The following is a 14,087-nucleotide window of genomic DNA, read 5'->3' as shown; positions in this document are numbered from 1 at the left end:
TAACGATAATCAAGAAAGCTTTTATTAAAATAAAGTCAAATCGAGCGCTGAAACACAAAGAAAGTAAGTAACATAAAATATACTCAAAATAATTGACTTAAAAATGCAAAGTTCAATTAAAACGTATTTTAAACAGAACCAAGAGTGTAGTTTCAAGATGAAAATATTGGAAAAAAGTGCAAATTGCATTTCTAATTACGTTTGAAATTTAACATCTTTCAAAAATTTTTAAACAATTTTTCCTTTACAAACTTTAAGGTCTTAAAAAGAAATTTGTTTATTATGCAATGGTAGGATGTTTTCACAATTAACATTGTTTATATCACTATTTACGGATGGATTCAAACTTTATTCTTGATGAAATTCTGTCACAGAGTATTACAAATGATTCTCAACAAAATGAAAATTGTGTAGCAAATAAAATATATGAAGAACGATGTAAAAAAGATTCCGTTGAAAATAGTGATGTTATAGAAAAACAATTAAAAATACTAGAAGATACTGATGAATTTCTTAAAAAATATATATTTGGTTCGGGATTATTTGATGAATTTGTTGAAAAACATATTTCAACTGTTTCTAATTTGGTAAGCTTTTAAATTCAAATTTTTTATGTACTTAATTAAAATGTGTTTATGTTAAATTTTTAAGTATTATCTGGCGACCCTCTAGGTAGTATTAGTCAGATAAAATCTTTTATTAAAACAAAATAGAGAGAGTAAAACACAATTTTAACACAAAATTTTAAAATGAACAAAATTTTTAAAATATTTTGTTTATTTATTTTTTATACTGTTTTTTTTATCGCGCACGATTAAAGATCACAAATTTAGATTTTTTTTTCCAAAATATTTTACTTTTATATATATTTTTAACCAGAAAAATTATGAAACTAGTAAAGATTTTTTGCTAGTTCATAAAGTTTTGAATATAAAAACAATAATAATTTTGGAATTATAATAGATTTCAAATTTTTTTGAATATTCTAACTTCTTTACATTCATTTTCTCGTCTATAAAACAAAATAGCATAACACATATAAAATGAAATGGTAGTATTACATATATTTTTTTATTAAATTTATGAAAATCTTATATGTTATTTATTTATTATTTTTTTTTTTTACTTATTAAATATATTTTTACTTTTTTTTTTTAATTAATTTGTAGGATGCTTACCGTTTTAGGCAAACTGAGACAAAATGGAAAGTAAAACAACTAATTAAAGAAAAACTTCAAAATAGTAAACATCCTATTAGCAAAGAAGAAATGAAAAAAGAGATAGCTGAATATTATTTAAAAAATAGTGTTTGGAATACGAAGATAAATATAGCTTTTGAAAATTATCGTAACTCAGATGATGTTAAAAAAGAGATAATGGAAATGATGGTTGATCAAAAAATTAAACTTGTACCGGAGGGAGAAGAATTCCGTCCTATTATTACTGCATTGGAAAAAGAAAAAATTATAGGAAATGTTTTAGGTGGTGGTGTATCAAGAAAATCAAGATTTTCTTCGACTATACCAGAAAAAAATCAGAATCTTTCTAAACCATCTGTAATTGATATAACTACTATTAAACATGTTTATGCACAAATGAAAGAGGAAATGAAACCAAAAGTACTTCCTCCAGTTAACTTGACAAATTCTTATCATTCATATGTTGTAAATTATTATAATACTCCCCCAATTTTTAATCCCAATATACCACCACCCATAATTGTAGATAATGTTTATACTGTTTCTTCAAATGTAGTATTGGAAACAGTAAATAATAGTATTTCATCGAAACCCGCATCGATGACTTGTTCTCAGGAGTCGTCACAAAATTTGGGACCAGTTGATATTAGTGATTCTGATTCTGATATGTCTATGGATTCACCTGACAAAGATTTAAAAGATAATGAATTTAACATTATAACACCACCGCCACCCCCGCCACGTTTATTTGAAGGTGCCGTTGATGTTTCACCACCACTTCCTCCAAATTTATGATGTTTTAATAAATCTATTTGTACAAAAGAAGTTTTTTTATAAGACTAATTTTAAAATTTCATCTTTAATTTTCTAAAAAAAATTAAATATATATCTTAAACACAGTTAATAATACTAACTAAGAAAATGAAGAATATACTAATATAAAATTTATATTAGTATAATTTATATATTTTCAATATAAAAATAAAAAAGCTAATTATAAATTAGGTTTAAATAAAATATAAAATATATTAAAATCTAATTAATTATTGTGACATTATTATCTAACATAGTATTATTTTTGCAATAAAAGAATCCCTTTTTTATTTTTTTCTTGCTTTAAAATAATATAAAATTATTTGTTTTATTTAGTATAAAAAAGACTCGGTGAAAAGAAAAATTATCATTAAATTTAATTATTTTAATGCTTATGTCTTCTTGTTTCTTTACACTTCTTTTTCTTATGGTTAGATGACTGTCAATTTTTAATAATGAATTGAAAGTTTTATCTTTCCTCTTAATTTCTCTGAACTCTCTTATCAATAAGTAATATTTTTCATTTGAAAAAAAAAACCTATAAGAGTTTCTTGGCACGAAATGTTGTAGAACAGCTGATAATATATCTTCATATTCTTTTGAACATTATTTTGTTAAACAAAAGTCTATTCAATTATTATTTTTCTAAAAAATTTTTATTATTGTTATTTAAATAATAATTCAACTTTCTTATTTACATTAAAAAATTTATTCAAAGGACTTTTTATAAAAATATTTTATATCATTAAATAGGTCAATAAAATTAAGTTTCTTTTAAAAACAATTTAATGATTAGTATATAATTTCTAAAATTATTTTAAAAAAAATAAAAAGAAAATTTTTCTATTGTCATAATTTTTTATCATTTAAAAAAGTATTTATTTTTATATTTTATATGTTTATTGACTAAAGAAATTTATGTTCATGAGAAAATAATTAGCTATCTATTTTTACATTGACAATTTTATATAACATATAAATATATTTTTTAAAAAAGATTTATTTGAAATGAAAGTAAAAGAGTGTTTTATATCATTATTTAAATAATATAAAAAATTTCTTTAAAGTTCAAGACTCTTAACTTTTATGATAAAAATTTTTTTATTGATAATCTTTTTAACATAAAAAAATGAACATAAAAGTATTTATCATTTATTCTGTCATGTTATATTTAAATAAATTATTATAAAAGTTGTTAGAAAAATTTATAACAATATCTTTTAATATTTTTTTTTACTGTTTTTCAGTATTTTTTAAATTTATTTTATATTGAACAATCAAGTTTTTTTTTTATCAATAATATATATAATCTTAATGTGTACTTTTTTTTATATAAAAGCCCAAGCCGACACTTTTTGCATTATCCTTTAGTTTTCAGAAAAAATTTATTTTTACAATTTTCTCATTCATTATTTTATAGCTACTTTTTTTACTACTTAGCACTTTATAATACTTTTTAGCGATATGCTCCATTTACACTTTAATTTTGATTTAAAAAATATTTTTAATGTAAAAATATTTTGGTTCTAGTTTTATAAAAGTAATATGTATTACTTTTTTATTTTTCCAGTATCATTTGCATATGTATATTGACGTAATCTGAAAAATTTAAAATCAGAGTACATTTTTGTCAAATTACGTCAATTGATAATGATTGCCTTTAAATAGAGTATTTTAAGCAACTATTTGACTTTAAAAATAGAATTAAAATAAATTAGAAAACTTATTAGTGTTATTTATCGGAGATATATGTTAAACATATACATGTATCTATTTTATTTAATATTATTTATACTCACTTACGATTGAGATAAAGAAAAATTAAACATTGAACTTTATATAATAGTAAAGAATTTTTTATTTTATACTATTTACTAATTAAAAAAAAGAATTATATATTGTTAAGATTAATAGAAATGATTGGCAAATTGTCTAATTCATATAATTTTTTTTTTTATCATTTCTTTATCTCAATTTATGATATTTGTTTTAAATTTCTTTTCATAATTATTTTTTAATGTTTGTTTATTTTTACATCATATTCCTCATAGTAATATGATTTATTTAAAGAAATATAAAATATTTTTTTTTAGATATAGTTGTTATTTGTTTTATTTTTATTCTAAACATTTAATGAAGAATGTCCTTACCAACAACTGAACATAAAATTGTGACAACTGATGAAGACTTACCAACAGCAATTATAATAACTGAAGTTCCATTGGAAGTTTTTGATGATGAAACAGAGAAACAACATTTTACTAATTTATTTGATGAATTTCAACCTGATATTCATTTTGATTTTCTTCGTTCTTTTCAAAGACTTAGAATAATATTTTCATCTCCAGAACATGCTACGGCTGCTTTGATGTTAGTAAAACATCATAATTATAAAGGAAAACAATTAAAAGCATTTTTTGCTAGGGTAATTTATATTGATTTGATGATGTTTTATTATTATTATTATATAAATTTTAGAATATAAGATTACAAGCAAAAACATGTCAGGATTCATTTGGACATTTACAATTACCTACAAATGATAAATTATATCTTATTTCACCACCAGCATCACCACCTTGTTTCTGGGAACAGACACGTGAAATGGCTCCTGTTATTTGTGATATAGAATTAATGTCAAAATTAGCAGCAATTTCAATGGAAGATGACTATTCTGTTCATGAGGGTGGTATAGAATGCCCCACAATAATTGTTTCACCATGTAAAGAAAGCAATACTGATGAGGAAGTATTTGGATATTCTCCAAAACTTCAAATTGCTCATACACCAATGCCACCAAGATGTACATGAATACCTTCAAAAATATTTTAATAACATTTACAAAATTATTATTATTATTTTTTTTTTTTTTAATTTTCCCAATATTTGTAAATTTTATCATATCCTATTTTAAATAAGAGAATCCTTAAAAAAATATATATATTATATATATATAATTTTTGATAAAAATATTAAATATTAATAATTTATTATAAACTAAATAAATTTGAAACTATTTTAAGAGATGATGTAATAAAATTTTAGTATTTATTACACGTTAACTAATAATAGTGTCAAAATGTCCTTTTTAATCAAGATAATAATTATTTTTAAAAATTAAAAAATAAAATAGAAAAGAAAAATTTCTCATAATAAATAATTTTACAAAACAAAAAAACATTAAAAATTATCAATTAAATAAAAAATGTTAAAAATATATTAATGAATTGAAAGACAATATATCTTGTGTCTTGATCATATATCAATAAAAGAGATATATCCTTTAAAATATAAAATGATTAATTAACTATATTAATTGATAGATATTTTGTTGGATATAATAATGTTTCCTATCAACCAAAGTCTTTTTTTTTTATTTAAAGAGATCTATTTTGATTTTTTATATATAGTGTTATATTTTTTTTTTCTTATATAACAGTAATTGGGATAGAGGAATGATTTTTTTTTTGTTAGATATTATAAAGATTTTAAAAAAGATTATGTGACATTTTGAACAAGGATAGCGGTCGCCGTAAGGAGAATTCTTTCATTAATACTTATTGTTTCAATTCATTAGTTTTTAAATATACAAGATATAATTAAAAATATATATTATACTTTTCAAAATTATTCCCTTATATATATTTTAAAGTTTTTCTTAAAATTTTTCACCTAAATTACTTACCGCTGTTTAAAATATACAATTATTTGTAATTTAAAATAAAAGAGAAAATTTCTTAATGGGTGATTTATAAGATATAATATCAAATACCATCATTAAAATAAACATTATTGCGGTAACGGATAATATTTTGTTTGTGGATGAATATTTTCGGGCATACTTTTAATTTCTTCATTTCACTTTTATTAGATATAACTAGAGTATATTAATAAAAATATTGACTGTTTATTGTAATTTTGACATACTTAACAAGTTTTATTTTTCATTATCTAAAATTAATAATTATAACTAAATTTGAGAGTTTGAAATTTTATCAGTTATATACTAATGGTTTGGAGGAATATTTTCCTCTTATTAATATTTTGCATAGTAAGTTTATTTATTAATAAGAAATTAAATTTATTATTACTTTTATAGAATTTTCTGGTAAACAGTTTTGCTCCACCAGGAATAAATCCTTCAATCTTTGATTCTTCTATACAATATAAACAAGAACATAGACCTGTTATATCTAAAGATGGTTCATCAAATATTCCAAGATCTCCATATGAACCACCAACAGCAATTTTTGCAACAAGACCACCTTTACCTGGATATTATAAAGCAACAAAACCATTTACTAGAGGACCATTTCCTTATGTTCCTATTACTGAATCTCCAATAAAAATTGAATTAAAAAATCCACAAGATTTATTAGAAGAACTTAAAAATAATAGATATTATGGTGAAATTGAAAATGTTGATAGAAATACTAAGAAAATTGTGTCAGATACGGGAATATTTTATCCTGTACAAAAAACACATGATGGTGATATGATTGGTTATGTAAATGTCCCATACTATGAAGTTCCAGTAACACAATCAGTAAAATCTCAAAAAGTTTTAATTTTAGATGATAAATTATCAACAACAACAAAAACAACAACAACAACAACTACTACTTCTACCACTAATATCATTATAACTACTACCACAAAAAAAAGTGTAATAACAACAGTAAAAAGTACCACAACGACAAAAAAGAATGACATTCCGGAAGTAATTAAAGATAGAAAATCTAAAGTTGTAACTACAAGTAATTATTTATTAAATACGCAATCAACAGCAAAGACTTATCCAGTAGTTGATATAACTAAACAGAATACTACACCTTATGCCAGAACCCCAATACAGATACCTGAAATAAATAAATATAATTATCAAAAGATTAATACAAAATATAATAAGTATCCGGATAGTATATCTAATAGTAATAGTTATGAAGCAATACCTATATCACCAGATATGTATTACAGTAACTTTGACAGAAATTCTAATACAAATTATAACAATTTACAACCATCTCCACCAATGACAGGTGGATATTATGGACCACAACTCCCGGTTACAAAAAAGAAAACAAACAATTTAACTCCATTCTTTACTAGAACAAAACCACATTTAGCAACTATTAGTCCTATAACTGAAAAAAATATAAATTCAATTGTTTCTCAAATTAAAGATAAAAAGACAACTACAACTCATAAAACTTTTACAATTACAACAATTAAACCAATAAAAACAACAGAAAATATTCCTTATCAAAAGTTATCCTCTAAAATAGTAACACAAAAACCTTGGTGGATGATTTCTACAACAAATAAACCTTTAATTATTTTATCAACTAATGATGTAAAGTTCGAAAAAGGTTTTTCTACAATAACAACAAGAAGACCAAAAGTTACAGAAATAAGTAAAAGTTATTCAACTAATCCTCCAGTAAAGTTAACAAGTCAATTTCTAAAAACTGTTACTCCATTAACAACAATAACCACAGTTAAATTTTCAACCATACCAGTTCAAAGAACAACGAAAAAACCTCTAATAATCATTTCTACTTCAACAAAAATTAATCCATCTATAATAGTATTTTCAAAATCTACAAAAGCAATATCATTACCTTCTTCAACAACTGGTACAACAACTGTTGAATTTTTATCAACTGTACCATCTACAAAAAAAGTAGAGCAAACGGTGACCTTTGGAGAAACTAAAAAATTAAACAAAGAAGAGATAAAAAGTATAAAAGGTAATGTTGAGTTTAACTTTGAGACAAATACTTTTCCAACACTAATGACTACTTCACCTGAAGTTACCTTTGAAAAAGGATCAAATGTTATAACAGAAAAAATTATAACAAAATCACCTGTAATTTTTGAAGATCATACACAAAAACAGGACAACATAAAGACAACTACATCTAAATTTACTACAATTGAAATTGAGCCAAGTATTATTGATCATGAAATTAATGAATCAACAAAAGAAAATACTCCAACTATAAAAATAAATCCTACATCTGTACATTCAACTAAAGGACACACAATTGATACAACAACTTTTACTATGACACCAAAAATAATTTCTAGGACAACAACTTTACCACAAATTCCAGAAGTTATAACTAATGAAATACCAAAAAATACTATACCAAATGATAAAAAAGAATCTGATGATCATATTGTATCTACAACAACTACTACAGTTAAAACTCAACCATCAATGAATAGTAATGTAGAAACTTCAAAAACAACTGTCACAAAAATTACAAACACTGAAGAACCAGAAATAGAAATTACTTCAATACCTTTTATTCCTGAAGGTAGATTATTTGAATCAACAACTACAGAAAAATCTATAGAAAATACAAAAACAATTGAAAAAGAAACTACTGAGATACCAACAACAGAAGAATCATTCATTGATTTGGCAACTACTGAAAAAAAAACAAAAGAACCTTCATTTGAATCTTCAACAGTTAAAGAAACAACAGAACAATTAAATATTGAAAGTTCAACTGTTGAAAGTATTGAACCAAAGTCTAGTTTTACAACACAAAAAATTAATATTGCAGATACTTCTACTAAATTATTTGAAGAAGATGACAATAAGCCAACTCCTGAACTTGTAAAAGGAAATACTCAGGAAACATCAACTTTAAGTATTCCACAACAACATTCTGAATCACTTTTCCCTGAGCAAGAAAACTCTGAAGAAATGAATTTAGAAACAATGACTACAACAGTAGGTGTTCAGAATACAAAAGAAATGTTAAATGAAAGTTTTACATCTATAGAAACAAAATCATTTAAAACTATTGAAACAACATCTATTTCAAACATTGACATTGAGTCTACTGTCATTCCTACAGAAATATTCTCTAGTTCTACACAATCTTCCACAGATACTCATGAAACAACACCTTCTTTGTTGGAAGAATTTGAAACAACACCTGAAATTTCTACACAATCAACACAAATATTTGAAGGTAAATTATATTTTAACACTCTTCTTTCGTTGCTTTATTTAACTAAATTGCTTTTAAAAAACTAACAATATTTCTAGCTTCTACACATGCTTTCACCACAGAAAAGCCTGAAATAAATTCTACACAAAAAACTGAAATTGATTCTATACCATTCACTCCAATCGATAATTTATTTACATTAAATGGAGTGACTGAAACAACTACAAATGGTAAGGTTGTTGTTGATTTTGATTCTGAAACAGTAACTAAAAATATAACTGAGTTATGTACAACTGAACAATCAATCTCAACTACTGAGGTAGAAAATATAACTGCTAAAACTTTGGAAAATCAATCTACTGAAGTTACATTAATTCCAATAGAATTAAGTGAAGAAACGACGACACCTGTTGTAGAAATTTTATTTCCTACATTTCCATCAGAGGAAGAAAATTTATCAACAGAAAGAGTGCCAACAACTAATAAAAATTTGAAAGAAAGTACAGAAATATTAGAATTTACTACCTCTAAATTAACAACATCTGAAGAAGGTGAAATTGAAGAAAAGACAACATCTATACCAGTAACAATTTCAACATCTATCCCTGAAATATCAACATCAGAAAAGGTAACACCAGGAGATGAAGTATTTCCAACTGAATTCTCTTCTGGAGAGTTAACAACACCAACCACAAATACTACTGAACAATTCTTTTTTTCAAGTATACCAACAACCGAAGGTAAGTTAAGAAATGAAATAAAATTTAATAATAATTTTTTTCTTATATTTCAATATTTTGTACTATTAAAAAAAAAATGCTATAAAGCTTCATATTTTTTTTTAAATTCACACATTACTAACAACCACTACCAATTGTTTTAGAAGACATAAGTCAATTGCCAATAAATTCAAGCACAAATAAACTAAAAACGACACTACTTTCACATACACTAACATCTATAGAAACAACAACTGAAATGTTATTTTCAGAAACGACAACAACATTAATTAAATCAGTAGTCATATTAAATGGTAATAAAAAAGTTCCCGTAGTTAAGGCTCCTGAAACAACAGGAATAGAATTTATATCTCCAAATATGACAATAACAAAAATATTAGATAAATCAACAAATAAATTTGTACCAAATGGTAAAAATACCAATAAAACAAATCTTGTATCAATACAAGTTACAACAGATATGGAGAAGTCTGTTGAATTGGCAGATATTGATTTTGAAAAAACACTTGAAAAAGAATTAGATAAATTGATACCAAAAATACTAGAAACATTAGATAAAGAGGAAAAAGAAATTAAAGAATTAGGTGAACATTTAGAAAAAGGTATTGGAGAAGAATTAGAGAAAGAGGTAAGAAATAATGATGATGTTGATGGAAAAAATAAAGAAGAATTGTTAAAACAAAATTTTATTGATAGAGATTATCCTGATTTTAATCCACCTAAAGATAAGGTATTTGATTCTAATATACTTAGAAGTGATGATGTAACAGTACCAACATGTCCTTATGAACCATATGTATCTTCTGAACCCCCAACAGATGTAATGTTTTTGGTGGATGGTACAAAATCAATGTCAGGAGAAAATTTTGAACGTTCATTAAAAATGATGGGTGATTTTGTGATGAAATTTGATAATATTGGTTTAAATGGAACACAATTTTCATTGGTTCAATATACCTCACAACCATTCTTTGAATTTTCATTTAAAAAACACTCCTGTAGAGATGATATTTTAAAAGATATCATTGAAACAAGTTATATGAAAGGAGATAATAATACAAATAATTTAGATATAGTACTTGAAAAAGTTAATAAATTTGGTTTTTCATATCTAAGAGGAAATAGACCAGAAGCTAAAGATTTTTTAATTATATTTAATGGAGATAACAAAAAAAATACCAATCTTGGTAATGCTATAGAAAAAATAAAAGATAATGATATTGAAGTATTTGCTATTTGTGAAGATGAAGATAGTCAAAATATATTTAATGATATTTTACCACCAAAAAATGTTATGTCATTTAATGATAATAATAAAAATGTGGTTGATATTATAACAAATAATATAAAAAAGTATGGTAATAAAAATAAAAATAATGATGATATTAATATAATTAAGACTGATTGTATGAATGATGAATTAAGAGTAGTTTTAGAAGTACCAAAATCATATCAAGGAATATTTACTACTAAAAATTTCTCTAATAATAGTCTTTGTTCAAAGAAAGTACCAATGGAAATTGGTGATGGTTACAAACAATTAGGATTTACTTTTAAAAATAATGATTGTGGTTTAAATATAATTCATGATAATGAATTAAATGGAAAAAATTATACTATTGTTATGAATGTTTTAAAAGATGATAAAGAGATTAGTCAAAATGATAAAAGTTATCTTGTTCAATGTTTTTCATCAAATAAAAATATTGAGAATGATGAGAAAAAAGTTGTCTTTGATACTATTCCTATTGATATTGTTCCACCAACATGTAAATATTCATTACATAGAGATTCTATGGATGGTCCAATTGTTAGTATGGCTGTATTGGGGCAAACAATATTCCATAAATGGGAATGTCATGGTATGAAAAATGTTGAAAATTATTATGGAATGTTTATACATGATTGTTTTATTGGAACACATGAAAAGAAAAATATTCTTCAGATGGTTGATAATAATGGTTGTGTCACTAAGAATACTACTATTAATGGTATTAATTATGAATCTGAAAAAATGATTGCTTATGCTAAAAGTGAAGTATTTTCATTGGAAGATGTTGAACATATGAAATTTTCATGCAAAATAGGTTTGTGTTTAAAACAAAATGGTGATTGTGATGGAATTACGGTAAATTTATATAATTTTTTTAGTTTTATAATCTTTTTTTTTCTTTCAATTTTTAGCCGCCACAATGTAATAAAACTGAAAATAATTTAATGTCAGCAGTTATAAGACAGGACCGTCAAATAAATCTAATAAATCAAGCACTTGAAAATGATGTTGAAACAATTTTACAAATAATAAAATCATTCCGTTTTGGAGCACAAAAATTTGTAAATAATAATGGTAACTTTAGTTATAAAGAATTTGATGGACCAATTATTTCAATTATGCTTATTACTTTAATAGTTTCTTTATCTATATTTATAGTTATATTAACTTATAAAAAATATAAACATCCAATACATTTTACAGATGATGATATTTTTTCAAATTCATACAATTCAAATAATTTTTATAACAGTAGTATAAGTAACAGTAGTAAATTAAATTTGGACAACATCAATTTTGAGGAAAAAGATATGTATAATGTAAATTATAGTTTAATTAATTTACATAAAAAAACTTCAGTTACAGTTTAATTATATATAGTATATATTATTTATTTGCTTTTATTGTACATTATTGTTTACTATAGAAAAATGCCATATATTTTAATTTCAATAATTTATTATATTTTTTTTATTAATAAATAAAATAGTTATATTAATTGGTGTAATTATAATTAATTTATAAAATTTTTTTGAAATATCAGAAGAATTATTTTTAAGCAGGAAAAATTAAAATTTATTTTGTATAAGAGAAATTTAATTCATTATCATTAAATTTCTTGTTTTTTTTTGTAAAATAGTTAATGCAATAATTTATATAGTAAAAAATTTTGTATTAAAATTATAATAAATTTAAATTAAACATTTACAAATAACAAATATTAGATTCTTAACATCTTTTTTGTCTCCTTAAAAATAACAAAATTTGTTAAACAAAGATATAAAAAAATTTATATATTTAATTGTATATATTAAAGAAATAATCAAAGAAATAATTTTTTCTTAACGGATATGTTTGATGCATTTTTACATATAATATTATATTACTTTTTCCTTCCAGCAAAAGCTGCTGTGTCTTCAGGTTTAGTAACATTTTTATAACCTAATAATTTTTTCATTTGAGCATCTTGACTTCTAACAACAGAATCATTTCTATCAGCTTTTACTTGTATTCTATCGAGTAATTTATTTTGATCATCAACTTCATCGTTAAGAGCTGTACCAAGTTGTTTTAAACGTGAAAGACTTTCTGACATATAGTCAAAATTAGCCTCAATCTCATTATTCATCTCCTCCCATCTGGTATCTTTGATAGCATCTCTTGATGACTGACTTAATGTTGGTTGAGACGGCCCTGTATTACTGTTAAATGAAGTACTTTTTATATCATTTGATACATATGAAGATAATTTATCTGATGTTGTTGATGGAGTAACTGTAGGTGTAGGTTCAGCTGGTTTCTTACTAAATTTATTCTTAAAAAAACCTCCAAAAACAGACTTTAAACTATTCAAATTACGTTGTGTCATAGATGTTGTATGTTGAATTTTATCTAGATTTTGTTCAGTTCTTTCAAGTTTTTCTCTTTGTTCAAGTAAATCCTATAAAAAAAAATTTTATCTTACCATAAAAATATAAATAAACATACCTGAGCCGTTTTAATAGCTAAAGTTTCAGAATTTTCTAAATGAGCTCTAGATCTTTGTGTACTATCAAGAGATTCTTGCATATATTTCTCAATTTCACGTTCATAATAATCAATATCATTTCCACCAGTTTTTTTTCCAACTTTTGAATAACTTTTTGGTAAGTCATCATCATCATCATCAAATGGATTAGCCATGATTTCAAACCTATAAACATATAAAAATATTATTTACAAAAAAATAATTATACAAAAAGAAATATTGAAATATTTTATAATATTATAACAATGTATAATGAATAACTAAGCTTGTGATTTTGAAGTATGTCATGACAATATTACATGTAAATTGATTTAAAAAAATATATATTCTATTGATTTGAAATCAAATCATTTAAATATAAAGAAATTAGGATTTTTATATTGTGTAAAATGTTTATATCTATATGTGTTATTAAAAAGAAATATAGAATTATAAAAATTTATAAATAAAATAGGTTTTAACAATTTATAAACTATCAATATATGAATACATGCACGACAAAGACAGTATAATTATTACATATATGAAAAGGATATTGTTATAAAAACTAAATTGTATAAATGTTAA

The 14,087-nt window shown here is 23.4% G+C and overlaps 4 protein-coding genes across 4 annotated transcripts; 3 read left to right on the top strand and 1 right to left on the bottom strand.

The window, feature by feature from the left end:
- Positions 1 to 335: 335 nt before the first annotated feature.
- Positions 336 to 1,994, top strand: SRAE_2000324000 (Hypothetical protein; the record flags this gene model as incomplete). The annotated part of the gene is made up of 2 exons (XM_024654410.1): positions 336 to 587; positions 1,170 to 1,994. The coding sequence occupies 2 exons, from the start codon at positions 336 to 338 to the stop codon at positions 1,992 to 1,994; spliced, it is 1,077 nt and encodes a 358-aa protein (XP_024507784.1).
- Positions 1,995 to 4,152: 2,158 nt separating this feature from the next.
- On the top strand, positions 4,153 to 4,823 carry SRAE_2000323900 (Protein sarah; the record flags this gene model as incomplete). The annotated part of the gene is made up of 2 exons (XM_024654409.1): positions 4,153 to 4,437; positions 4,491 to 4,823. The coding sequence occupies 2 exons, from the start codon at positions 4,153 to 4,155 to the stop codon at positions 4,821 to 4,823; spliced, it is 618 nt and encodes a 205-aa protein (XP_024507783.1).
- A 1,198-nt stretch (positions 4,824 to 6,021) lies between these two features.
- On the top strand, positions 6,022 to 12,363 carry SRAE_2000323800 (Zona pellucida domain and von Willebrand factor, type A domain-containing protein; the record flags this gene model as incomplete). The annotated part of the gene is made up of 5 exons (XM_024654408.1): positions 6,022 to 6,063; positions 6,112 to 9,001; positions 9,079 to 9,720; positions 9,864 to 11,848; positions 11,905 to 12,363. The coding sequence occupies 5 exons, from the start codon at positions 6,022 to 6,024 to the stop codon at positions 12,361 to 12,363; spliced, it is 6,018 nt and encodes a 2,005-aa protein (XP_024507782.1).
- Positions 12,364 to 12,875: 512 nt separating this feature from the next.
- Positions 12,876 to 13,675, bottom strand: SRAE_2000323700 (Synaptosomal-associated protein 29; the record flags this gene model as incomplete). The annotated part of the gene is made up of 2 exons (XM_024654406.1): positions 12,876 to 13,433; positions 13,481 to 13,675. The coding sequence occupies 2 exons, from the start codon at positions 13,673 to 13,675 to the stop codon at positions 12,876 to 12,878; spliced, it is 753 nt and encodes a 250-aa protein (XP_024507781.1).
- Positions 13,676 to 14,087: the final 412 nt, after the last annotated feature.

Source organism: Strongyloides ratti (assembly GCF_001040885.1).
Source record: "Strongyloides ratti genome assembly S_ratti_ED321, chromosome : 2".
Classification (NCBI taxonomy): domain Eukaryota; kingdom Metazoa; phylum Nematoda; class Chromadorea; order Rhabditida; family Strongyloididae; genus Strongyloides; species Strongyloides ratti.
The sequence above is the reverse complement of the archived record's forward strand: the minus strand, read 5'-3'. Positions and strand labels throughout refer to the sequence as shown.